Source organism: Nesoenas mayeri (genome assembly GCF_963082525.1).
Source record: "Nesoenas mayeri genome assembly, chromosome: 16".
Classification (NCBI taxonomy): domain Eukaryota; kingdom Metazoa; phylum Chordata; class Aves; order Columbiformes; family Columbidae; genus Nesoenas; species Nesoenas mayeri.
The window spans coordinates 10,062,528-10,087,409 of record NC_137562.1 but is presented as its reverse complement, the minus strand read 5'-3'; the positions used below and the strand labels follow the sequence as shown (position 1 = coordinate 10,087,409).

General features: G+C 51.8%; 1 protein-coding gene across 4 annotated transcripts; it reads left to right on the top strand.

The window, feature by feature from the left end:
* Positions 1-8,317: 8,317 nt before the first annotated feature.
* TPD52L2 (TPD52 like 2) lies at positions 8,318-24,180 on the top strand. Of its 4 annotated transcripts, none has more exons than XM_080354805.1 (8): positions 8,318-8,521; positions 9,010-9,128; positions 10,254-10,402; positions 11,248-11,307; positions 12,768-12,827; positions 16,599-16,700; positions 22,182-22,230; positions 22,439-24,180. In XM_080354805.1, exons 1-8 carry the CDS (start codon positions 8,503-8,505, stop codon positions 22,532-22,534), a joined length of 654 nt encoding a protein of 217 aa, XP_080210931.1. In that variant the 5' UTR covers positions 8,318-8,502; the 3' UTR covers positions 22,535-24,180. The 4 variants fall into 4 exon arrangements, with proteins under 4 accessions (XP_080210931.1, XP_080210930.1, XP_080210933.1 ...); XM_080354804.1 differs by having other exon boundaries at positions 8,983-9,128; XM_080354807.1 differs by lacking the exon at positions 11,248-11,307 and having other exon boundaries at positions 8,983-9,128.
* The last annotated feature ends 702 nt before the right edge of the window (positions 24,181-24,882 follow it).

The window sequence follows — 24,882 nt, the reverse complement described above, 5'->3', positions numbered from 1 at the left end:
TTGGGCTGCACCCAAGAGAGATGAGGCAGGGGGCGGTGGGATGCGAAATGCTCTCCAGGGCAGACAGGGCCCTTTCCTGCTCTCCCCTGCCTGCCAGCTGCCAGCATCCTGGGGACTCCCACAGCATCCCAGGGGCTCCCGCAGCATCTTGGGGCTCCCGCAGCATCCCAGGGTCTCCTGCAGCATCCTGAGGGCTCCTGCAGCATCTTGAGGGCTCCCGCTGCATCCCCAGGGGCTCCCTCAGCATCCCAGCAGTTCCTGCTCCCACAGCATCCCACCTCCTGTCTGTGTAACGAAGGTGGGGTGGTGGGGTCATGGAACTGCGGTCAGGGCAAACCCAGGCGTTTGTACAGAGGGGTCGGGGTGCTGGGGAGGTTCGGGAGGGCTGAGCGCTGCCTGGGGGGCAGCTTGGCCGGAGCTCAGGATGCTCAGGGCCACTGTGGCTCCTGCCCTGGGAGTTTCCACATGAACCACACACTGTTCGCATCTGAGCGTTTTCCCCTCGCCAGGGCCGCTGCCGGGGGTTATTTCCTGCCCTTTACGCTCCCCCCCGCACCGCCCTGGTCTGCCCCAGCCCGGCTGCTTCCTCTCGGCCGCCCCGGGGGCTTTCCGTGCTGCCAGAAAATAAATCTCATGCTATTTTTAACAGAGGGGAAAACGCCAAGGTCTCCTCCAGCCTGGGCTGCTGCGGCGCTGAGCGCGGCCGGGCACCCCCGTAGAGATGAAGGAGGGAGAGGAATGTGCTGGGAAGGATGTGGGCAGGCAGGGCAGCCTGAGCCCCGCTTCCATCTCTCTGCCTCCGGGCAGGATTTTAGGGAAGGCAGAAAGTCTTGGGGAGGGGAGCAGCGACTGGGTGCTGGGGACCCTGTGTCCCTCCCCCTTTGCGTCAGACAGCAGACCCCTCAAGGCTCCCCAGCCCAGCATCCTTTATTATCGTCACCCATCAGCTCTCCCCCGTGCACGGAGGAGGCAAAGTGGCCGGGGGGCGGTCACTCCACGTCTGGCCCCAGCACCCCCGCTGGCAGGGGACAGGGTGAGCAGGGGGTAACACCCATCACTCTCCTGGCGCAAGGGGACACATGTGGGGCCGGGGGGGGGGCAGCGCCCCGAGGGAGCTGGGGACAGTGTGTGAGGGTCCCCTGGGGTCAGGGCTGGGACAGTTGCTGTTTTTAACCCCTGTAAGTGCCTTAGGGAGGCTGCGAGCGGGATCAGCTGGCTAAAGCCCGGCGGGGACAGCGGGGGGCTGGGGAGCGGATGGAGCTGTAGATAACCGGGGGGCACTGAGAGCCCCCCACACCTTTCTGCTCCCCAAAGGTGGCTGTCTCCACTCGAGGTTGGGGCACTGCCGTCCCCTGCCAGCCATCCCCACTCGCCATCCCCACTCACATCTTCCTTGCTGTAGCAACGTGAGCCGGGCGAGTTGCGCTTCCCGCGAGTCCAGGAGCTGGGGATTTATTCTTTGCAAGGCTCCTGCTAAAATCTTTTTACCTGGGGGACCCCCGCCGGTCCCCGCCCCCCGTGCGAGGGGGAGGTGGTCCCCGCTCTCCTTCTCCCCCGGGGCACGTTCCGCGGAGCTCCCGGACAGCGGAAACATGGGAATAAAGCACCGAGAGACGCAGCAGCCGCTTCCAAGCGCCGGGCGGGAGGAGAGCAGAAAACAGGAGGTGGAGGTGAAAATGTCAAACCCAGCTCCCGCTCCCCTCCCGAGGCTGGACAGGGCGCTCGCTGGTGGCTTTTGATCCTGGTCCCCCGTCACCGAGGCCACCTTTGCCTCCAACAGCCGACAAGGTGGCGATGCCAGCGGCCACCTCCCTGTGCTCGGGGATCAAAGCCCCGTGTGGATCCCGGCCGGGGGCTGCCGGGGGTCTCCTGCCCGAGCAGGGGGAAGGGAGAACTGTTTGGCTCCAGCTCAGCTGGAGGTCTCGGGGTCAAGCAGCCCTGCCCCAGTTCCCGGCAAAGGAACAGGAGTCTGCAGGGTGCAACTCAGGGCAGAAACTCCCTGGGCTGCCCGGGACGGGAGGTTCCAGCTGTGTCCCAGCATCGTTCCAGGGTGGGGGTTTCCAGCGTCGGCAACCTCCAAAGCTCCAGGTTGGGCTTGACCTGCGCTTGTCCCCGTCCGGGCCTGATCCTGCCCGTGGGGAAAACCCGGCTCTGTGCCCCGGGACAGCCCAGAGCATCCCCGGGAATTTGGCCTGGGAAGGGGGGTAACCGGGATTTGGGGACCGTCCCCGTCCTGGGGCTCGCTGGGGCCACGCGGAGCGGGCCTGATCCTGCAGCGGGGACGTCACCGAAGGGCTCTGCCTGCGGCCAGATGGCTCCGAGGAGCCCTAAGCTCCCCATAATGCCCCTAATTTGTCCCACAGAGCAGAATGGGCGGCCCAGCCCAGCTGGTGCCTGCATCCCCCCGCAGCGGCAGCTTTGGGACCTCTGGCTATTTTTAATCCCGGGAAGCTATTTTGGAGGAGAGAGGCTATTTTCCCTGCCCGCGGCTAATCCTGTCTCGCTTTTCAACCTTACCCGGCTATTTTCCGGGGCCGGGCCATGGGCAGCTCCTGCTTGGGGCAGTTTGCATCCAGGACGAGTTGGAGCAGGAGGAATTGGGTGGGAAGCGCTGGCTGTGATGGGGTGATCATGCACCCCCTGACCCGTTCTGCCGGGTCCCCACATGGGGACAGGGCTGGTGGGCGCCTGGCACTGGGCAAGGGCACCGCTGTGCCACGGAGGGGAGCATTTACCATTTGGGGACACGAGCTGCTGGTCCCCCCAGCTCCCCCCACGGGAGCCGGAAAGTCCATCAAGGGATGGGGATGCCAGAGGTGACAGGGCCGGGTGTCCCCTGGGCGTTGTGGGGACCGCGGGGTCCTGGGAGTGTCGGTGAACTGGGACTGAACTGGAAGCAGGTGTTGGGCACGTCCCGGAGGAAAGGGGCCGTCGGGAGGAAGGGTGGGGGTGCAGGGGGGGCACAGCTGGCGGGGGGAGCGGGGTGCACATCTGGCAGCGGGGGGGTGGCAGGAAGCATCGTGCTGGCTCAGCCCCCCCCGTGCTCGGCCGCCTCGGGGTCCCGGGGGGCCACGCCGCTGCCAGATGTTGTGCAGCTGTCTCTGGCGCTTCCTCTCTCCCCGCGCCCCGCATCCTCCGGGAAGCTCTTCCCTGCGCTTCTTCGGCGGGGAGAACGGGGGGAGAGCCCCCAGCCCCCCTGTTCCCCCAGCCCCGGCTTCCTGAGCCTCCGGCTCTGTCTGCTGCGGCGCTTTCTCCGCTGGCTCACTCCCCCATCTCCTCCCCCATGTTTCTCCAGCTCCTTTCTTCTCCTGCCAGCTGCCCCCCAGCCCTGGGCGGGGGTCTCACCCCTCAGCTGCCTCCCCATCCCGGGGCCGCATCCTGCACCCCAGCCCTCTGCAATGTGCTGAGCTCGTCCCGCTCTCCGAGGCAGAGAGGGGGGCATGGAAGCAGAAACGTCGGGCATCATTTATTCCTTTTCTTCCCTCTTCTCTCTAAGCATTTTGCCTTTTCCTGCAGCACAGGGGCTGGGCTGGCCGGATCCTGCCCAGCACCCAACCAGCCCCGGCCCTACAGGCAGAGAAAAGCCGGGAGAGCGGCAGCGAGTGGGGGCTGCGGGAGCCGGGGGAGATGTGGGAGCTGGAGAGATGTGGGAGCCGGGGGAGATGTGGGAGCCGGGGGAGTTGCTCCTCACTGGCGGCTCGCACGGTCTGCAGGACGCAGATAGGATTCGGGGATTAGGGCAGCTTAGGGAACAGGGTTTTTCCAAGCGGCAGATGGTGCTGGATGGATCCCAGGGTGAGGTTAGCAGGGTGGGAAGCAGGTCCCCGAGCAGCCCTGGGCAGGGCAGGGGAAAATCAGTCAGAAGTGGACAGGAGGAGGAGGATTTTCAGCCAGCCTGTTTCCGGACAGGAGCAGGAGCAAAGGCGGGAGGGCCGGATCCTTCCCAAGCTCCCACGCATGCTGGGTGCCAGCGGGGACACCCCACGGTGACACCCAGAGCCAGTCACAGCCGCTGTGGCAACAGCCCGGCTCTTGCACCCCACGTCCCCTCGGGAAGCATCCTGTGACCCCAGCCAGGCTGCAGATCTCAGGGCCCAAGGGATGGGACATGGCTCTGTCACCCATTTGGTCCTTAGGCTGCACATGTCCCCTGTCCCCAAGAGAGCACGTCTCCCCATGAGCGTGCACGTCATTCTGTGAGTGTGTGGGAAGCCCCAAGACCAGCGGCTTCCCCCTCCACATCCCCCTGGGGGGCCTTGGCCACGGGAATGGGGCTCGTGGGCAGAGGATGCTGCAGTGGGGCTGGAGTGGGGTGACCCCTCCTGCCCCCCAAGCTCTGCTGTGGGTGCAAAGACGAGCAACTTTTCCCCAAACACTGCCAGGGGAATTCCTGGTGACAAGGGTGGAAATGAGCTGGTTCAATAGGTGACGAGGTGGGGACCGGAGAGGAATGCCATGGCCAGGGAGGCAGTGCTGGTGCCTGGCAGGGGGACTCAGGCAGCCCCAGGAGCTGCTTCAGAGCTGAGAGCAGCCAAACCAGCCAGGGTAATGAAGGAGAAATTAAGGGACCTGTTTCCAGGCAGGAGGTGCAATGATGGGCTCCAAAACCAGCCCCAAAGGACACAGGAGGGTCCAAGAGGAGAGGCAGAGAGGAGTCCGACCTGCCCTGGCCAGGAGCGATCCCACGGCTCCTGAGGGTATTTGTGGTGGCAGCAGGAGGGGCTCTGGCTGCGGAGGTGGAAGCCCAACCACAGCTGGGGAGTCACCGACACTTTCCAAGGAAGAAGTTTGGGACCCGGGTGGGTAGCCCTCGAGCAGCCCGTGGGCGTGTGGGGCTTTTTGCTCAGGGTGGGGAGGTGGGTGTGGGGACCTCTGAGGGATACTGGGACCCCAGCCCACCCTGGCTGCTCCATAGGACGGAGTGCGTCTGTGCCAAACCATCAGCATCGGCAAGGAGATGGCAACGTGTGGGATGCGGGGTTACAGAGGATGATCCAGATCTGCCCCCCCAGCCCCATGCCTGCCATCTGTCCTCCAGCAGCTGCACCCATGTCTCTGTGGTTCAGCCCCACTCAAGAGTCCCTGTCCCTTTCCCAGTGACAGCTCCGAAAGAGGAAGCGTCGCCCCCCACGTCCCCCCACCATGACCCAGGGGATATTTTGGGTTTGGAGAAAAGCGGAAGGCAGCACCAGGCAGGCAATGCCCTGCAGCACGCAGGGGATGGCGGTGGACAGGGAAAGAGGAACACCAACCTGCCTGGTGGACAGGGAAAGCGGATCTGTCTCACCTGAAGGGTAAAAGGAGTTTTTGGGGTGCACAGGGACGGCTCAGGCAGCCCCTGGGATGATGGCTGGGGAGTGATGCTCATAGGGGACCCCCCGGTGCTCCCAGCTCCCACCTTCCACCTTTGTGTTTGCCAATGTCCTGAGACAGCAGGAGCAAAGAGCGGGCGCTGGTGTACATGCTGTATTTTAATGCTGCATTTTCCCTCTGCTGTGGAGCCACGGATGACAGAATGGTTTGAGTTAGGAGGGACCTTTAAAGATCATCCAGTTCAAAGCCCCTGCCACGAGCAGGGACACCTTGCACCAGACCTGGTTACTCAGAGCCCCCTCCAACTTGACCTTCAACCAGGGATGGGACATTCACAGCTTCTCTGGGCAGCCAGTTCCAGGGCCTCACCACCCTCACGAGCAAGAATTTCTTCCTTATACTTCATCTAATTCACCCGAATCTCTGTCAGTTCAAAGCAATCACCCCTTGTCCTGTCATTACGTGCCCTTGTAAAAATTCCCTCTCCATCTTTCTTGTAGGTCCCCTTTGGTACTGGACGGATGGATTAATGGATGGATGGACAGATGAATGGATGGATGTATGTATGTCACAAACAGGTGGACACAGGGATGGACAGACAGAGGGATGGGCAGATGGATGGACGAAATGCTGGATGGCCATCAGGCAGCACCATCAGTCTCTACCCCCACTCCGCTGGAGGCCATCCAGCTGTGACCCCTCCCCACTGCACCCCCAGCAATGCTGAGCCCCCCGTCCCAGCCCAGGCACCGGTGTTCTGCGGGGTCTAATAGCCACTGGCTTCTAATAGCCGCTGGCTTCTAATAGCCACTGGCCCAACAAGTAGGAGCCAGGATGGCTCCCCTGGGCACTTTCCAGTGCAGGAAGGAGCGATGGGGAGAGCAGAGCCCAGCGGCTCCGCAGCGGGCAGCGGAATCTAGGTCAGGGCTTGCTGTAACCAGGGGCACGGAGCCCAGATCACCTCGGCTCCCGAGCAAAGACACTGAGCTGCAGCGCTGCCCGAGCCCGGCGCGGACGGGGGAACCGGCGACCGGGAAACATCCGCGCTCACCCAGAGCATCCCCGACCTGGGAGCTGCCAAGGACGCCCACGGGTGTCGCTTCCTGTTTGCGTGGCCGTTCACGCAATTCCTCGCTTTGCTGAGAAACAGGCGAGATTTGTAGCTCTGGCTCTGCCAGGGCTGGAAAATAACGTGCTGCCCAGGGGCAGGAGGCTTTTGGAGACAGAGTGATGCTGGGCATGGGGAGATGCCACTTGCCTCCCCAGAGAGGGGCTCCCCCGCCGCCAAAGCTGCCCCCTCCCTCTCCGCTGCCTCCACACAGGAGACAGAGCAGCTGGAAGGGGATCAGCGCAGGGAACCGGCCCCAGGCCTGACATTTCAGTCTTTGCCAGCAAATGGAAAAACAAAAAAGCCCCAACCAAGCAAAAAGCCCAGCGGGTGCAAAAGGGGAACTCTGGGGAGCGTGGGGGGTGAGAAGCTGCAGCTCCCTGGATCAGCGAACGTCTCTGCAGCCCCCAAATTTCTGCCCAGCCCAGCGGCGCTGCAGCAGTTTCAAACAAAAGAAATGATGCTCCACAAAGGGGATTTTTTTTTTTTCTTTAATTCTCCCCCCCAACCCCCAAATGCAGGATTGCTCCTGGCTTCCCAGCACCCTTCGAAGGAATTATTAAATTGGCAGCATGATGCATGTAATTAAAAGGTAGAGCGAAATTAGCCGCTGGAACGGTGGGTCTTTGGAGGCCGATCCTGTGTGTCCCCAGGAGGCACAGCCGGCTCCCCGCTTGGCCAGGCTGGGCTTGGCAGCGTCAGCCCTAGCAGAGCTGGCAGAGGCCAGTGCAGCTCCCTGCGAGCCGCAGCGCTCCCAGCTCCTCCTGCTGCAGCCACCTCTCAGGGCCAGATTTTCAAGATTCTGGGCTCCGATGAGCCTGGAAAAATCCAGATTTTTCACATGGGCGCAGCATTTGGCCGCTCCCTGAGCCCAGCTTCAAAATGAGACCGGCACCGAGGCTCCAAACTTCACAATAACCCCTCAAAAAATCCCCCACAAAACATCTGAGCTGTTAAAACGCTCTCCATCCTTTCCAGGGCAGATGGCGGTGACGGGCAGTGCCCCAGAAAGGGCATTTCCAGGAGCGCTGTCGGGCACTAACTGTTGGAAAGGGTTCTGAAAAATTCATGCCCATTTCCCCATTTATATTCGGTTCCCTTTTCATGTCCCATCCTGGGCAACCCAAAGAGACCGAGTCGAAAAGGCTCTGAAAACGAAAGTAGCTGGAAAGGAGACTCCAGCCCAGCGGGGTTTCCAGCGCGGCGGGTTGGGAAATGGACGGGAGCGGAGCAGCTCGGGGTCCCGGCGCCTTGCCGTGATTCCCAAACCGACGCAGACGCGAAGGCGGCACCGCCGGGGCATTTTGGCTCCTGCTGCGCTTCCAGCCCCTCCAAAGAGCTGCAGGTCTGTGGTGGGGGCCGAGCTCTGCCAGCCCGTAGCAGGGAGAGGTGACCCCCCCGGTATCGCTTCCCCCTCTCGGTGCCCCTGCTGCCAGCTGCACGTGGGCACCCGGTGAACGCCCGGTTTTGGGCACGTCTGGGGGCAGGTGGTGTCCTGTCCCTGTCCCTGTCCCAGCGGGGGAGCACCGGGGGAGCACTGGGCACCGCAGCCACCCTGGGGTCTACCCGGGAGCCCCAAACCCCGCGGAAGGCAATAGGTGGGACGGGTGGCAATGCGGCATTATCATTATAACCCCGGTTCATTATCACGGTGAGTTATCGGGTTAATTAATGAGCTCAGCGGGAGGAGCAGCGGCCCCTGCCCGGCCCGGCCCGGGTGAGCCCGAACGCGGGGCTGCCCGGGCGGGGGCAGCGCCACCCGCGGCCCGTGCCGGTGCTGCCCCCTTCCCTCCGCCGGGCACACGGCACCGCGGCCCCGCTGACCTCGGGAGAGCGGAGCCCCGCCCCGTGACGTCACCCAGTCCGTGACGTCACCGCCGCCGTTTCCGCTGGCGGGTCCGGGAGGGGGCGGAGGCGGCGGGAGGGGGAACGTGGCGTCCTCGCCGTGGCGACGCGGCGGGTGACGCGCTCTCCCCGCGACCCTCCCCGGAAGCGGGCGGCGCGGCGCTGATTGCGTCACGGAGGGGGCGGTGGCGACGGCGGCGGCTTCTTCGGCGGCGGCTGCTCGGGCCCGCAGCGCCATGGAGAGCGCGAACCAGGGTGAGAGCGGCCGAGCCTCAGCCCGCGGGACGGCCTTCGCCTGCGGCCGCGTTGTGGCGGGGCTCCTGGGGACGGGACGGCCCTTGGCGGGGCGACCCTGGGAGGGGACGCGGCCCGGGAGGAACCGCTGCCGTGAGGGGACAGGGGCCCAGGGGCTGCGGTTCTGGGGCCCCGCGGAGGGCGCCGGCGGCTCCTCCCGTCCCCCCTCCTCAGAGCTCCCCGGGCCCGCAGGGTCCCTGCGGCTGTTGAGCAGCTGCCGCCGGGCAGAGCAGCTGTTTCAGTCGAGCAGAGCCGGGTGTCGCTGTCACTTGTGGTAGATGCTCACGGAGGAAACTCCACTGGAGGTTTCTCTTCCTCTTTTGGGTGAAGCCCCTTTCTTCACCTTTCCCCTCAGGTTTGCATAACGCGCTTTGCTTGCTGGCTGCTTATCCTGTGTGCCCTCTGCTCCTTGTCTGTGACAGATATCAACCTTAACTCTCCCAACAAAGGTCTGCTGTCGGATGCCATGACAGATGTTCCCGTGGATAACACGGCTGCGGCCAGGACGTGTGTGCCCGAGGGGCTGACTCTGGCTGAGGAGGAGGAGCTGAGATCCGAGCTTGCCAAGGTAACGCGGCACTCGCCTTCGGCAGTGGGGCTGCGGCTCTGTCCTGCTGGGAGGGAACAAACACAAATCTGTGGTGCCACCGGAGCAGGACTTGGGGTTTTCTTACAAGTTTTGCTTTGGTGTTACCTTTGGATCTCTCAGCTAATTGTTAAAATGCACAAAGCTGGCAGATACTTCAAACACTGTGGTACTTTGTGTGCTCCTTCCCAGAAGTACTTAATTTAGAGCTCTAAGGAAATAAGTGGCTTTTGATGCTGTGAGTTTAATCTAGGCTTTTAGCTCCATTTGAAGGAAGAAAGCACTTTAGGCAAGTGGTATGTAAAAGAAACTTGTTTTTCCTTAGGAAGCTGAAACAATGGAGCACGTACGCTTTCTTTTTCTACCTTTTTCTTTTAAATATGTATTACCCTTCATAGGCAAATATTTTTGGTGCTTGTATGCTTTGAAGAGATGAAAGTTTGTAATGTAACATCCTAATTTTTGGGCACCTTTGGGTGTTTAAAGGTCAGTTTATAATTTCTATTTGAAATTCTTCTTCTAGCTGAAGATAATTGCAGCTGTTCTTCTGTAGCCCTTTCATTTGAGAATCTTGTGGTGATTCTTTGACTTGTGAGTTTTAGCAAGAGAGGACTTTGCTCCTCTGTGTGGTCACACAGATCTTGGTGAGCTGCACTTAAAGTAGAAATGAATCCTCTCTGCACGGAAACAACTGCAGAGTACTTTGAAAATGTAAGAAAGATTTCTGAGGAAAAACTCTTTTTGCTTTAGTGACATCAGAGGAAAAGATTCGTAAAGCAGAAACCTTAGTGCATAAGGTTTGGCAGCTGATTTGCATCTACTGTTGAAGTTCCAATGCTAGGAATGAGTTCTGTTAATCTTGGCGACTAAGTCACCAGTACAGTGACTTGGATGGATGTTTCCCTTTTGAAGTCTGATCAGCTGACCACCCATTCCAGCATCCTTTATGTTCATTTGAATTATTCTGTGTGTTCCTGACATTCCTACCAATTCTTTAAATTCACGTTAATGAAATCTTGCTAGTTTTGAGTGAGGCAGAAAGTTGGCTTAATGTTCAGAATTTTACTGAAGTGTGATTTAGGACAAACCTCTGCTCCTCTCTCTAAGGTTGAAGAAGAAATTGGTACTCTCAGGCAAGTTCTGGCCGCGAAGGAGCGGCACTGCGGGGAGCTGAAGAGGAAGCTGGGTCTGACTCCCTTGGATGGCTTAAAGCAAAATCTGTCCAAAAGCTGGCACGATGTCCAAGTCTCCAATGCGTAAGTGTTGCTTGTGATGCACATTTATTGTAAAATGACTCCATAGTAATTATTTCCCAGCAGCATATTCCAAGGCTCTTCCAAGGGGCCAGAGACTTTTGCTCTGATGGGTGTACAGAGTAAAAGCACTTTTTATTTCATTGCTCTCATGTGTCCATGTCTTTATGTCAGTATAAATGGAACTTTCATATCTGCCATTTGGATAAATAGTTGCTGGATGCTCTTTCCCATGGTGTTATAGATTGCCACTTAGTTCAGTTTGCCCATTTCTGCTCATTCTTTGAGACGTTGGCAGCTGCTCCCTTGTTCTGAACTTGGGCTCAAAGAGAAGCGCAAGAAGTTTCAAAGCTCTCCTGTGTAGTGTTAGTTCAGAACCTGTGTCCTGGGTCATAGAAAATTAAAAAGGCTGCACTTCCTAGGAAAAAAATCTGTAATATTAGTGTACGTTAGGCATAGCCGCTCTGCCTAAAGAAGATCTAATATTAACCTGACTGTCCCTGAACAACGTCAGAGGTACGGTCACTGCAGGGCCTGACAGCACAGAAAGGAGAGTCAGAGGTGAGTGTGACCCTGCAGTTGTGCCCAGATGTAAACAGCTCTCAGGGCCATAGAGATATTGTTCAGTCTAAAACATCTCACGTAACTTAACTGGGATTTGACATTACTGATGGTGCTACTGCAGACCAGATCGTTGAGCTGTTCATCTCCTTGTTTGTTCTTTCCCTTTTCCTCATCTTCCCTCTGACAACCCTGCCCATTGTTATTCCTTTCTAACTGAAATCTGTGTCGTTGTCTTCTTAAAAAACGAATATTAAATTATATTCATTAACACTTTCTGTTTCTAGTTATGTGAAAACATCTGAGAAACTTGGAGAGTGGAATGACAAAGTGACACAGTCTGACTTGTGAGTGCCTGGGGCTCCTCAGCACCCCCTCCCTGCTCCTCGCTGCGTTCCCCGATCTGTGCTGCCGCTTGTTCTCGCCGGCGCCAGGGGCTGTCGGGAGCTGCTGGGGCAGAACTGTTGTCAGCAGCACATCTGGCTTCCAGCTATAACACCCCTCAGTTCCTGAGGAGATGAGCAAATGTTACTACTGTTGTCTCCCTCATGGTCTTGCTATTGCAGAAGAAAAATTCCGATCAGTTACCAGACCACATTTTATTTAAACAAACAAAAAAAATCTACAACAGTTTTGGTTTAGCTGGTCACTGGTAGGTTAGTCTGTTGTAACTGATGTCTTATTAGTGAACCTCTGTCTTTACTGTGAAACTATTTCTCTTCTTATCATGGGACGTTGTAGGAATCAGTTAGATTGTTTGTTGCCTTTCTGTACGGCTGAAGGGGAGAAAAGGTGCCTGAAGGCATTTAGCTGTAGCTGGAAATGCAGGCTCTGCAAATGCAAATCTGTATATTAGCTGGTGAAAGCCACCAAGCAGTGGCTCTTCTGCATTGATGTATGTGATGTCAACACTAGGAAGTCATGAATTTTAGTCTCTGCAATATATACGAGCAGGTGACAAATGTGGACAAAAAAATCTGACTACTTTTGTCTCTAGAATATATTCTTTAGTTGTATTAGACCTCTATTCATATTAGACATGAACAATTTTGATTCCTGCTGTATAGCAGATAAAAGGGAGACCTTGAATGTTTTCTGCACTGAAGATTCTCTCCCATGTCCTGTGCTGAAGGAGATGATTATTTAATTAAGAGGAAAATGTGGACTGGGAGTATCCCGTCGTTAGGTAAGATGGCACTGAGCTAGTTGGTGAGAGTCACACTTCTGGGTGACATGAGCTGTCTGTGCTGTGTCACCTCTGAGTGCGTCTGTGTGCTGTCTGGTGGCAGATGCTTTCTGTAGCACTTGTATTTGTTCTGTACCCTCCATGGTAATTCTGGCAACCCCTAAGGTACTGGTTTGTATGTAGGCAAACGTGATTTGTAAAGATTAGAAAATGAAACTTAAGTTTAACGGTTCATCCAGGTCGTGCTATAGTGGGAAAACATGGCCTTGGGTGTGGCAGTCAGATATTTCTTTTGGCCTTGGGCTCAGTTTGCTGCTCTGTATTTTTGGTATCTATCCACCACACAGTGTGTAGGAAGGGAGCAGAATATGCAAAGTCTTTCAGTCCCTGACACCTGAACTGCAGGCTTTGTTTCCTTGTGCTGAGTGTTTGAAAGCGTTTTAGTTAGAAAGAAACTGGGGCTTAGGTGACTTCCCGCCTCAAACAGCAGTGCTTTTCCTTCTGGCAGAAATAAAACTTGTGATACCATAAGTATAAAGAGACATTAATAGCGTAGAAAGCATCAAAAGAAGCATCCGTTGTGAATCTCAGCGCCGTGTCTAACCTCCGTTGTGTTTGTAGATATCTTTCGGCCAGCAGCACACTGGAGGACTGGAATGAAAAATTAACTCAATCAGAAGCGTGAGTGTTTTAACCTTCAGCATTAACAAATGCTTTCCTGACAGTCTGCTGCCACTAATGCTCTGTGCCTCTGCTCCCAGCCCTCTGCTTTGAATAGATCTATTTCAACATTTATCTTCTCTAGCTTTCACTTTTTTAACCTGATAAATGCCTCTTCTGGGAGAGGGAGCTTTTCCTCAGGTCAGTATTTAAGTTATTTCATTGTGGTCCAGGTGATACTCTTGAAATGCTCTCAGAGGAGAACTGGCTGAAGCCACTGGGCAGCTGAGACCTGTGTGCCACACGTCATAACTTCAGCTGACAAGCTGTGGAGTAGCCAGAGTGACCTCTTGGTGTTTTCCTCAGTGTGCTCTGCAGGGAGCTGGAGCTTTTTCCTGTGGCACCTGATGAGAACAAACAGAGCTGGAGGGTCCAAGGCAGCTGTTCTGTCATGTTGAGGCCCCGAACAGCTTAAACCTCACAGCTGCTAAACTGTGGTTTTTGACTGTTAAGGTCTTGTAGCCATGTTTTTATTAAATGCCTGAAATTAAATTCTCATCTGGCCTAAATTATGGAAATTGGCTGTTGTCTTTCCCACAGGACAGAGGGGAATCATTAGCATGATGCAGTAGGAGCAGGCAGGTAGTGTCATTGTTTCCTGAACTGATTTAAACAGTGCTAAGACAGGGCTTAGGTAAGCCAGCTTTTCCTTTTCTCTGGAGTGGGTATGAAATGCAGTCCTTTGAGCTGGTTTTTTATTGGCGGTGTGTGAAGAGGTGGATTTCTTCATCAGAGGTTGAAAGATGAGCAGTGATGAAAAGTAGGAGTATCAGAAAACCTGAAAGTATGGACATCCTCCTTTCAGTGTTCCATGTATGTTTTCTAGATTAAGAAGATGCAAATTGTCACTGTTTCTCTTGTGAAATAGAATGACCTTGTTTTTTGCGCTTGTTGACAGTGTGACTGACTCCAGCAGCGTCTAATCAGAGTTCCTCCCTGGGTGTGCCTGCTAGCATGGAAAACTTTGCGTTATTTCTGTTTCCTTGTACTAAAGAAGTGCCAGAGATGTGGCGGAAACGTGCTTTTGTAGAGCACTTAAGGCCTCAATAGCTGTGGCACGCTAGTTTTCCTGCTTGCTTTGGCACTAGACAGTGGCAGTTCATACTAGCAAGGTAGATGCTAATTAAAATAGAGAGGCGAGGGGGCTTGAAAGGGAAGATTCCAGCAACATTTCAGAAAACAAACGATTTTTACTTCTTTTTGTCTGAAGGTCAGTAAATCTGAGCAGTCATGTTCAAGAAATCCAAGAATGAGGTTTTACTCATACTTTTTTTTTAAATGCAAATGCATTCTCCTTCCTGTTGTTTGAGCTTCTCTGCCTTATGACTAACAAGTATCCTGACTGACCTGGGAATGGGCCTCTCTCCTGACCTGATGGTGCTTTTGCGCTGGATTTCCCGGCAGCTGCTGTTCCAGCCCCAGACTTGCCCCCTGCAGCCAGTGCACAGTGAGGACAGAAATCAGCCCCTGATTTCACTGTAACCAGGCGCACGATGACTTCCATGGTTTGTGTACTTAGTCAGACAGCACAAATGGTGATTGCTGGGTAAGAGCAAGTGAGAGGAAGCTGGTATTAATGGATAAAGGAGGATTTGAGGGTGCAGGTCTGGCTCCTCCCTGCAAGGGTTTATAGGAGAGGGATGCATGAAATGTTTGAATGCCGCAGGAAGAACAGCACAGGGCAGAGATCATTTCTGCAGCGTCTGCTGCAGCCAGCTGTCTGTTAGTAGAGCAAGGTATTCATCAGAGCTCATATTTGTTAATCTCAAATTTGGGTTATTTTATTGCACTTTGTACTGGTGCTATGGGAAGAAAGGGAGGAATTGTGAGTGTAAACCATGGTAGACCTGGCTGTGTCTCCTGCAGGAGGGTAGTTGTGGCTTCTAGGTCAGAGCTGGGCATAGTTAAGTTGCATTAAAGTCTTGTTTAACCTGATACCTGGGTGTCACAGGTGCAGTTCCACACTTGTGTCCGATGGCGGTTCTGGGTTAAATAGCTGCTCATTGCAGCTGCGTTTCCCCAGCTCTGCTTCCTGTGTTGCAGCAGTCGAGGGGTGTATGTGTGGGGAGCTGTGTGTGCAGGACTAGGCTGGTGACCTGACCTGGCTGCCGCTGTCTCTTGTGTTCTTCAAGTTGGTATTTCTGCTGGATCGTTTCCTTGCTCTAGAACACGAGCAGTTGTGCTGGCATTGCAAAGGGGCACACGCAGGCAGAAGGAGCAGCCCTTGGGTGCTGGATCTTTGGTTGTCTTAACGGTCCTGCTGCCAAGTGTGGAAAATAGAGCTGGGAAATCTCTGACCTTTATCTGCTGAAGCCAGGCAGAAAACCTGGAGTCTGCAGTGTGTGAGTGGCGTGGTGGTGTCCTCTGGGTCTGTAAACTTTTCCTCTCATCGCTGCTCTAAGAGAGCTGAGTACAGAGCAGAAGTAGAGGCAATACAATACATTTTGATGAGCAGGATTTGTTGTTTCCCTGTAAATCAAATCCCGTGGTAGGACTCAGCCTGACTGGTAAGGCGGGGATTGAGATCCTCCTCTTCCAAAGCAGCTTTGACCTGGAGTTCTAACACCATTGTTGCGATAGGAAGGCAGTGGTGATGCTGACCAACTCACTCCTAAATCATCCTGAGATGACGGCTTCTTGCAAAAGATTGTGCTGTGGAGAAACTGCATTGAGGCTGTGTTGTTGGGGCACGCTCAGGCTCTCCTGGAGTCACTGAATTCGAGAGGAATTGGTTTGAAAAATGTGAGGTTTATAGGAATTTTCTTTCAGGAACAGGAGGAGGGAAGCTAAAGCTGATGTGGTTTAGCCCTGTTCTGTGTGAGTCTCATGTACCTTGATTCAGACATATTTGGCTTAAACGAGAACAAAACCAAAATATATTTGGAATGAGAGAACTTGGCTTAAATTATTGAAATTGGTTTTCTGTCTGAGTCTTTTGGTTTTTTTTAAAATATATAATTTTGAAGAATGCCGTAAATCTAGATATTAGTCACCAAGTGTGGAATAGCTTAGAGAGGATCAGTTAATGAAAGTGGCTCAAAGAATCCTTGTTCCTGAGATGAGTCTCCTCTGAAGGAAACAAAGGTTCTTCAGTCTCTGTCTTTTCCAGCTCTGGTATAAACTCAAAGGTAATCAGCTGACAAATACAAACTGTCAGACTTCGTATGTGTTGTGGTTAATGGTAACTGATAGGAAACTTCTCATTTATTTCTAAATTGCAGTTGAAGAGATAATGCTGATTCCTGTATTTCTCCTCTATACACTCTTGCCTCTTTCCTCTATAACTTAACACTACAGCAAATGCTGTACCTTCTTCAAGGCTGCAAGGATATTATGGAATAGGTTCCTAGACTTATTGTCTAAAGGAAACCAAAAGGTAGTTGTAGAGCAAATGGGATTACGATGCTGTGGTCTTAGAGTTTCCACATGGAAAATTGGGGTTTTGGTTTTTTTTTTTTTACTAATTTTTGTCAGATTTAAGAATGTATGGTCAAAATGGTAAAGTGAGCATATGGAAAGGTTAATCCTACACTTGCGGCTTTTTCAAAACATCAAGTCTTTGAATATATGCAAGACTGGAAGGGGCTTTATCAGGGAAGTCAGTGCAACTCACTAACCCAGCTTCTTTCCCTCAATATGGGTTCCTTTTCCAAAACGGGGAGGGAATGCTTCTTGCTTTCAGATCCTACTCATTAGCTCAATTTATGTGGTTGGTTTTTTTTTCCTATGTAGTTATAAGAAGACCCAGGAAACCCTTTCCCAGGCAGGACAGAAGACTTCAGCAGCCCTTTCCAATGTAGGTTCTGTTATCAGCAGGAAACTTGGTGACATGAGGTAAGATTCTTGGTTTGCGCTCTGGTGCTTTGATCTTGGTTTCAGACAGCAATGAGCCTTTACACAATAACTAGGCTTTTTTCCATTTTTGTGCTTGGTTGGCAGCACATTGCTGTTGGTGGATTAACCTCTTCTGTGTGGCCCTGTACATTGTAGTTTAGGACAGATTAAATGCTTGTTAAAGACTTGTTGACAGGATAAAACCTGTAATAAGGCATTTAAGTTTAATTTGGCTGAGGAGAACTGACAGAACGTTTTTAGCAACCTTCCCTCTTTTACTGTCATATGGTTTCACTGCGGCTTTTATGTCGTATATAAGAAACTAGTATTAAAGCTTACTGTTTCCATTTATTACTGGATGATGGTGTGTTTTCTCAGTGTTACTGTTTACGATTGGAAAGGGGTCATCACTCCTGTGCTCTGTTCTGCTTTAAAATGGGGCAAACTCTGGATGCCGCATTTCCTACAGTGTCCAGCCCTCTGTGCCAACTTTCCATGGAGAAGGGCAGCATGTGTTCCAGGCGCAGTTATGTCATGTAGATTGGGAGGTATTAATCGATTCAGAAGATTATAATGGCATCAAAAGTGTCATCTTGTGGTTGGTGGTCGTCTAGATTCCTTAAGCTGCTGAGGTTCTTTCACACCGAGTTTCTCAGCTGCACACAGTTGAAGGTTAGAATCAATGATTTACCTGATCTTCAAAAATTTCAGCTGAAGATTGCTTTCCTCATTCATGGTGATGTCCAAGTTTTTAATGTTGAATACCTTGAACACACTTTTCTTGGAACTGAGAGCTAATTCTGAATGTATAACCTGTCTGGGCTAGTAAGGAAGAATTCCTAGGACTTGTGTGTAATGTGATATACCAGACTGTCGATTGAACGGGTTGTTCTTTGTAGGGAATTTCCTATTCCGCTGTGGCTGGGAGTATCCAAGTGGTAAGAACTGGCTGGCCTCTGATCACATAGTACTGATTTATTCAATTTCTGTCCTTAGTGAGTTAGTTACTGTGTTCCTGCAGGGTAATTTTTGGTGTTTCCAGTAGCTCACTGCTCTGAATTTGGCAGAGGACTCACTGGCTTCCTACCCTTTCCAGTATTCAACTCTTAATTTTTCTTTCTTGGAAACTACCTAATCTACTAGAAGAAGAGATGTACATGTAATCACAGGGGACAGCTACTGACACAAGATGTGGTGGGAATAGATTTTTGCTAAAATGACAATAGTCAAGTAAACTTGATGCCTGACGTGTGCAGCCTGGTCAGGCTGTTGTGCCACAGGGCTTTTTGCACCAAATGGGAAACTCCTGAACTGCGGTACCACCAGCAGCAGCCGTTTTGACAGGCTCAGTCCTGCCTGTTATCTTTGGTTGGGAGAATCCAGTTCCCCAAGCAGCTGCAGAGCTGGTTGTGCCCTCCTGGGTGAAGAGAGGGGACACAGGGCTGAGAGAAGAATGTGCCCGTTGCTCCTGCTCACAGTCATCATGAAAACTGGCTGTAGATGCTGGCCCGGCTGACTCAAACAAGCCAGAGCTTTGCAGCGATGGAATTGCTTAGCTTTAGTCACCTGTTTAAACACCTGCATTCCTTTTCATAGCTAATAGCCTCGGTGGTGTATTATGAAATACGAGCATCTTCAGTCTTGCAACTTGGGAGTCCCTGCCAAAGTTATTTCAGCAGGATTTGCTTTGCATATGTGGCCCTGTGGGGGAACACAGTAATGATTTTTTTTAAGACTAAGTTTTTCTGTGTGTGTATGAACAGACTTCTGTCTCCTGTGCTGTACTCGAGTCTTGATAGTTCTGATTCCGAGTAAGATTTAACTGTGAGCATAAGTTTTTGCAGGAACTGTCCTACTTTCTGCCCTTGCCGGGTGAAACTGAACTGCGTTCTGAGATGTGATCAGAGCTGACAAGGAGTGGAGTCTGTGTTGTTGTGATCACTTCTCTGAACGTGTGGGGACGATCTCTATTCCCAGAGGATCTCTATTAAACCCGCACTGTTACTGTGCTCTCATTTTTCCTCTTACACTACAAACTCACTTGTAAAGCAGGTTTATTTTCCATCACTGGAAGTGTTAGATAACAGAAGGGATTTCCTTGTTTAGTCAGCCTTGCTGGTTGATAAATGCAAGGAAGGCGTGATGAATGGGACAAACGCCTCTGATACAGGGAGGATGTAGTCGTAATGCCATTAAAAATGCTTGGACCAGAATGCTGTGAAATATAAGTAATGTGTCCCTGCATTAAATCTTTAGGGTTGCTGTATTCTGGTCAAAATAACTTCACAATGTCTCCTTATAATCCACATTTAAAGTTAATGCAGTAACCGTTTGCTAACTATATTGAGGCTGCTGCTCTCTTCACTTGCTTTGAGGGGAGGAAATGCAGCTTAATTAGTGGGTGGGATTTATTTAAATCTTGGCCAATTCAGCTTGGTCTGTTATCTCCACTTACAGATAAAAAGTAAATTGGCTTTTAGATGTTCTGTTTCTGTGCTTTACAGTAAACAGCAAAATTGGAAGTGTGTTCTTTCTGTTGATACCGGCTTGCTTTGTGGTTTTATGGCCCCCGACACATTTCATGCCTTATGTTGAAGTTTGCTGTACATAATACTACAAGCAGATTCATTGTGAAATGTTAGCCTGAGCCTCAAAGGTGCCTGCAGATTCCTGAATTTGTGTAAACTATAAATCCTTATGAAAGGAGGAATAGGGTTGGTGCTGGGTCCAGGCCAAGGCACTGAACCAAAGAACCAGTGCTTGTGTGTTGCATGGGGGGTAGCATGGTGCATGGACATGTGTTATTTGTGTGCTTCTCCTTTAAGCAATAGTAAGAAGAAAGTTAATTTATTTCACATGCAAAGACAGCATTACAAGGAGTCTCCCCTGCTGAAGAGCTGACTTGGATGTGTGGGGAAATTAAACCACAAAGCTGAACGTCTTTGCTCGGGCTGCAAGGAAAAGCCCTTGTGCTCCTTGCCAAGTACTTCAGATCCAACTTGCCATGACTGCTTCCTGCTGCAGAGACAAAAATTATATTTAAGTGGAATAAAACACTGCTGCTGGTAGGAGAAGCCCCTTTAGAGCACCATGGTAATGTTACTGGTAGAAAAAGGGAGCCTCAGTCTGTTATTTCAGGCTACTGAGATGCTACCGCATTGCAAAGTCACGCATGGAAATCTAGTCACCTGGCAGGGGATAGTTTGCCCTGAAACCTAAAAATGGTTAAGCAGATTGTGGGGTAAACATGATACCCTTTATCTAGATACTTGTTATTATGCTGAGATGTGTTTCTCTGAGCGGGAACTCCGGGATCTGCAGGCTTGGCAAGAAAAGTGCAGGAATCTGGTGCAGGTTCCTGTTCCAGAAGTTCTCAGCGCCAAGTCCTGGCAGTGCTGGCTTTGTATGAGATCTCATGGGGGGAAATGGGGGAAGGAGGTGTCTTTGCCAAATTCGCTAGCTCTTGGGAAAAGCCTCAGTTTAGGAAAACATGCTCTAAAAAACCAATTCCCTGTGAAGGCAATGGATAGGGGTAGGTAAAACATTTTGCTTTCCCTCCCCAGCACCTCAGCTCTGAATTGCTGTAGGTCCTGTTACTGTCCTCTGAAAAACCTCTTAGCTTGGCTTATTTGAGTTTGGTTTTGCTTGCTTCTGTGATTTGTACTGAGAGGCTTCCTCCTGGGCAGTCAACTTTGTTGTCCCACAATCTTGTGACCGTGTCCCAGCTCTGTTGCTCTGCGTTTAGTGTTTAATCCGCACAAGTATCTGACTGTTGCTTCCTTTTTCTCTCTGCTGCACATGGCTTCTCCCAGGGCTCACCCCTTCTCCAACTCTTTTAGGTAAGATGCTCCTCCAGGCTGCTAAAAGAGCACTTGTTTCTATGCCAGGCCCTTCAAGGGGAAGCTGATTATTTAAGCCTTGCCTACACTTTTGACACAAATTGAGAAACCGTCCACAAACCACTGCCCAGTAATTGATTTTTGTATCACAGTTGCAGTTTGCAGTTAAATACTCGTGCTTACTGTCCCGTGTCTGGAAAACTAAGTTCTGTGCTGCAGCTGTTAAATCGGGGAGGGCTGGATCTTCCCGCTCGGGTTGTCCCCAGCAACCTGCACGTGGGTAGGAAGGGCTTAAGAGCCAGGGGTACGCTGCTGTTGGGTGGTATCTGTCTAAAACTGTCATTTAACCTTTTCCTCCTTATTCTGAATGCTTCCGAGTAGCAGTTACTCCATTCGCCACTCAATAAGTATGCCAGCCATGAGGTAACGTAGCAAATACCTGTCTCTGGAGTGGGTTGGTGGGAGCGCAGCTGACTCCGTCATTATTGGGGTTTTGGTTCTGACTCATACAACTGGCTCCCTTCTTATGCACACCCCGCTCAGAGTATGGGGTAATCTGAGCAATTCGGGGTGTTTTTTTTAATCAGTCTCCTTTTATGGTTATTAGCACCTGTGTTGTTCTGGGACTGTGTGGCATCACAACGATACCGAAGTCTGATTGAACTTAGCAGCTTGCAGAGGTCCCTGAAGGGCAGGGATTACCATCCTCCTCTTGCAGCATGTGGCATGGCTGCTGCTAATACCGAGGTGGAGCCCAACCTGAACCCTCCGTCCCCAGCCTGGAAGCTCAGAGCCCTTTTCATGTACCTTCTGGGTCATTAGGTTGTGATCTCCCTGCAGCAGAAACATCTGCCAGGTCTGGGCAAGGCCCACAGGAGCCCTCTTGGTTATTCCTCAGAGATTGTTTTACGGGTGCAAATATAAAGTGATTCTTTGGAACAAAAATAGCCAAGATGAGGCTCGTCATCTCCCAATGCTCCCGCAGCCTGGCCCGGGGGGAGCAGCTCTGGATGAGTAATGGCCTGAGCTGAGCGCTTGGTGCAGAGGCACTCTCTGGAATCATTTGCCAGCAAAGAAGCTTGTCAGGTTATCAAACAATTGACCTGGTTTTCTTTGCTGGAAATACAAAATCCTCTGATTAATTTATTACACTGTGGTTTTTATGAGTGTTTCCTGCTGCAAACGATCACTCCTCTGGTAATAAACCTGCCTGTAGGTGCAGGTACATGGCCCTTCCCCCTCCTGCCTGCAGGACACAATATAGGAAACTGAAGCCTTTGTATTAAACCCTTTTCAGCTTTTCCTTTCCATTATTTAAGACGGCATGTTTTTAGTTGGAAGCCTTGTAAAGCTAAGCTAGTTTCTTCCCTACTTCCCTGCTGAACAAGGACTTGTTTCCCTCAACGTTTTAGCTTGAGCAGTTGCGTGGATTGCACTCGGTATAAATGTTTTTTTCCTTTGAGGTTTGTATGGGGTGTCTTTGTCTGGTGTGCCTGAGAGATTTGTGCTGTGAGGAGCTGGGGGTGTTCTGGGTGCTGCTGCCACCGCATGGGCACGGCCAGAGAGCCCAGTCACACTGCATGATTTGGTTTGGTTAACTAACTTGTTTTGATTTGTTTTTTGTTTCTTTCCTTTCTTCAAGGAATTCTGCAACCTTCAAATCATTTGAAGATAGAGTTGGGACCATAAAGGTAACAGCCTGCTTTGTCTTGTGAACATACAGTGGGAAGCCTTGTGCAGAAACTTGAATATTTGCAATGTTTTTCTGGTAGACCAGTATCCAGTCAAACGGGCTCTGAGATACGTGAAGTCTTTGCTACAGTTTGTGGCATTGGCAAGGAGGAATTGGCTTGGTATTGAGTGCCGGTTTCTTGTCCTAAATCTCTTCTCTCCTTTCAGTCCAGGGTGGTGGGCAGCAGGGAAAACAGCACTGACGGCCTCCACTCCCCCTCGGGGGCTGGAGACAAAGCTCCACAAGACAACACTCCTTTCTAGAGCCGCGCTGGGGCTTTGCACGGCTGTGCACAACCGTCAGAGCGAGCCCTCTCCCTCCCAACCTTCACCACAACAACAACACATGAATCCAAGAAGGGGCTGAGAGCCAAGGCTGGAGAGACCTGTCATCCATTCATAGACACTGCTGCTGGATCCAAGTCAAATAAAGAGAATGCAAAGTTTTGTACACAGATAATATTTTACACTAAAGTTTGTAGATTAAATGTATCACTGCTGTCCATTCGGGAGAGCGTGTAAGATGGAGTTTCCTTAAAGCAGCTCAGAGATGCCACTGGTACAAATGAAAACAGTTTTCCCTTGTCTGATGTAACTTGCAACAGATAAATTGCGATGAGTAGGACAGTTATTGGAGAAGGCACATGCATGGGCATTTCAGCTTCTGGCGCTGTTCTCTGCTTGGGGCACGTCACGCCGCCACGCTGGGAGCTCCCAGGCTTCTCCTGTTACTGGTTTCTCTGGCTCTCGTGGGAGCTATCTGGTAAATGGGGTAAACAGTTGGGTTTTTTTCTGGGCTCCCACAAGGGAAACTTCACTTAGCAGCTGCCTCATTGTTACACTAATGCTCTAGCTTTAACGAAAACTAAAAATCTTTATTTTTAAATGCAATGAACTTTAAAGAAATAAAGCTTAAAAGAAAAAAAAAAAAGCTTTGGCATCATGTTAGGGAAATGCTTCTTTGGACTCTGAAACTGGATTGCAGGCCTTACATCACCTTACGCTTTACTTGCTTACAATTTTTTTGTTTTTCTATAGAGGAAACTGTAAGGCTTCTAGAGCTGGATGTTGAGCACTGGAGGTTTGCATCACACAGTAGTACAGCATGCTTATGAGCCAGTTATTGTGTTAAATTCAGTGGTGCACTCCCTTTCCTGAGTGTATGAAACTTGCTTCTCCCTTCTCGGTTGATGCCTTTGTTTGTGGAGGAGGAATTTCTGAGGGCTGCTGGCAGCAGGGCCGGGTTCCGAAGGCCAGAGCTGTGTCCAGCAGCATGGACACGATGCTGGACGGGCTCTGCTCTGCCCTCTTCTCTGTTGGTACATCTGACTGGGACTGGATATGTTTTTCAGTTAAAAGCCCCAACTCTTGATTTACAAAACTGGCAGAGAGTCCCAGAGCTGGATATTTCACTTTTTTTATGTCCAACTTCATTGCTCAGGAGCTGAAAAATTCTGAGTTTTCTTCTAGAGGCCTGATCTTATTCTAGGCAAGGTGCCTCCACGTAGAAATACCTAGAGTGAGCAATTCTGTGCCTTAGAGGCGAAGTGGGACTTACTCAGGTCTTTAGACTTGCTTATGTACATATCTGGGTAGTTTTAGTGGTTTATCACCCTGGAGGGACTGAACTGTCCCTGACCCTTCTTTAGAGAAGCAAGTTTTGACACGTATTTGCTGTTTAATCTCTGTTTTCCCACCCCTGCTCCCCTCCCCCTGCAGACCTGGGGACACAGTATGGGCTGTTAGGATGGACTGGGCAGTAGCTGGAGTGCAGAGTGTCCTTTACTGGTGCTACTGGTGTGACTGAAACTGGCCTCCCTGCGAGGAACAGAGCCAGCAAGAGGGGGACTGCTGGAGCTCAGCTGTTGAACTGTTTCTCTTTACAGATAAAGACTGAGGAAACTTGTCAATAAAGCGTTCCTTTGGGAGAAAACCGGGTGAATGTTCTTGTCTTGGTCTGCCTAACGGTACTGAAATCTGCTTGTGTTATGAACTTGTCGGATTCCAGCTGCCTGCAGCAGCTCGAGGCTGCGGCTCTTCCTATTCTACCTGTCGGCTCTCCAGGTGCTCTCTCATGATGTACCACATAATATTTACAGTCTGATGGTTCCTTTTCAAGATGCTGAACACCGGCTGTTCCCCGAGCTGTACCTGTGTTCAGCTGAGGGCTGGCAAGTCCCAAACGTGCATTTGTTCCCCAAGTACTGTCACATTGCTCCCGTCCCCGCCGGTGGGAAACAGCCGAGTTCCCTGGGGAGCGGCCGGGAAACCTGAGCAACTGGGAAAACCAATCAGAGTCTGAGCTTCAAAAAGCCTGTTTTCCTCTAATTATAAGCGCTCGTTTGTTCATTAAAAGGAACTGGCTCAGCACCGTGTTCCTGGGGCATGCAAGAGCAGGCAAGACACGCGGTGCAGCACCCCAGAAATAGAGCAGCTGGTGAAGGTCTGCTCAAACCTGGCTTAGAATCGAGGGTCGATGTGCATGAGCACTGGGAACTGAGCACCCCTGGACGCTGTCCAGAGAGGCAGCAAACCCCCACCCCGGCACTACCCATGTCTCTGAGAACCTCATCTCCGCGTCTGTCCAACCCCTCCAGGGCTGGTGACTCCAG

What these genes read in the sequence shown, in the direction of transcription:
- TPD52L2 (XM_080354804.1), top strand. An exon ending in AAAGTGACACAGTCTGACTT is followed by an intron (nt 11,308 to 12,767) that starts GTGAGTGCCTGG and finishes TTGTGTTTGTAG; the next exon opens with ATATCTTTCGGCCAGCAGCA. An exon ending in AAATTAACTCAATCAGAAGC is followed by an intron (nt 12,828 to 16,598) that starts GTGAGTGTTTTA and finishes TTTCCTATGTAG; the next exon opens with TTATAAGAAGACCCAGGAAA.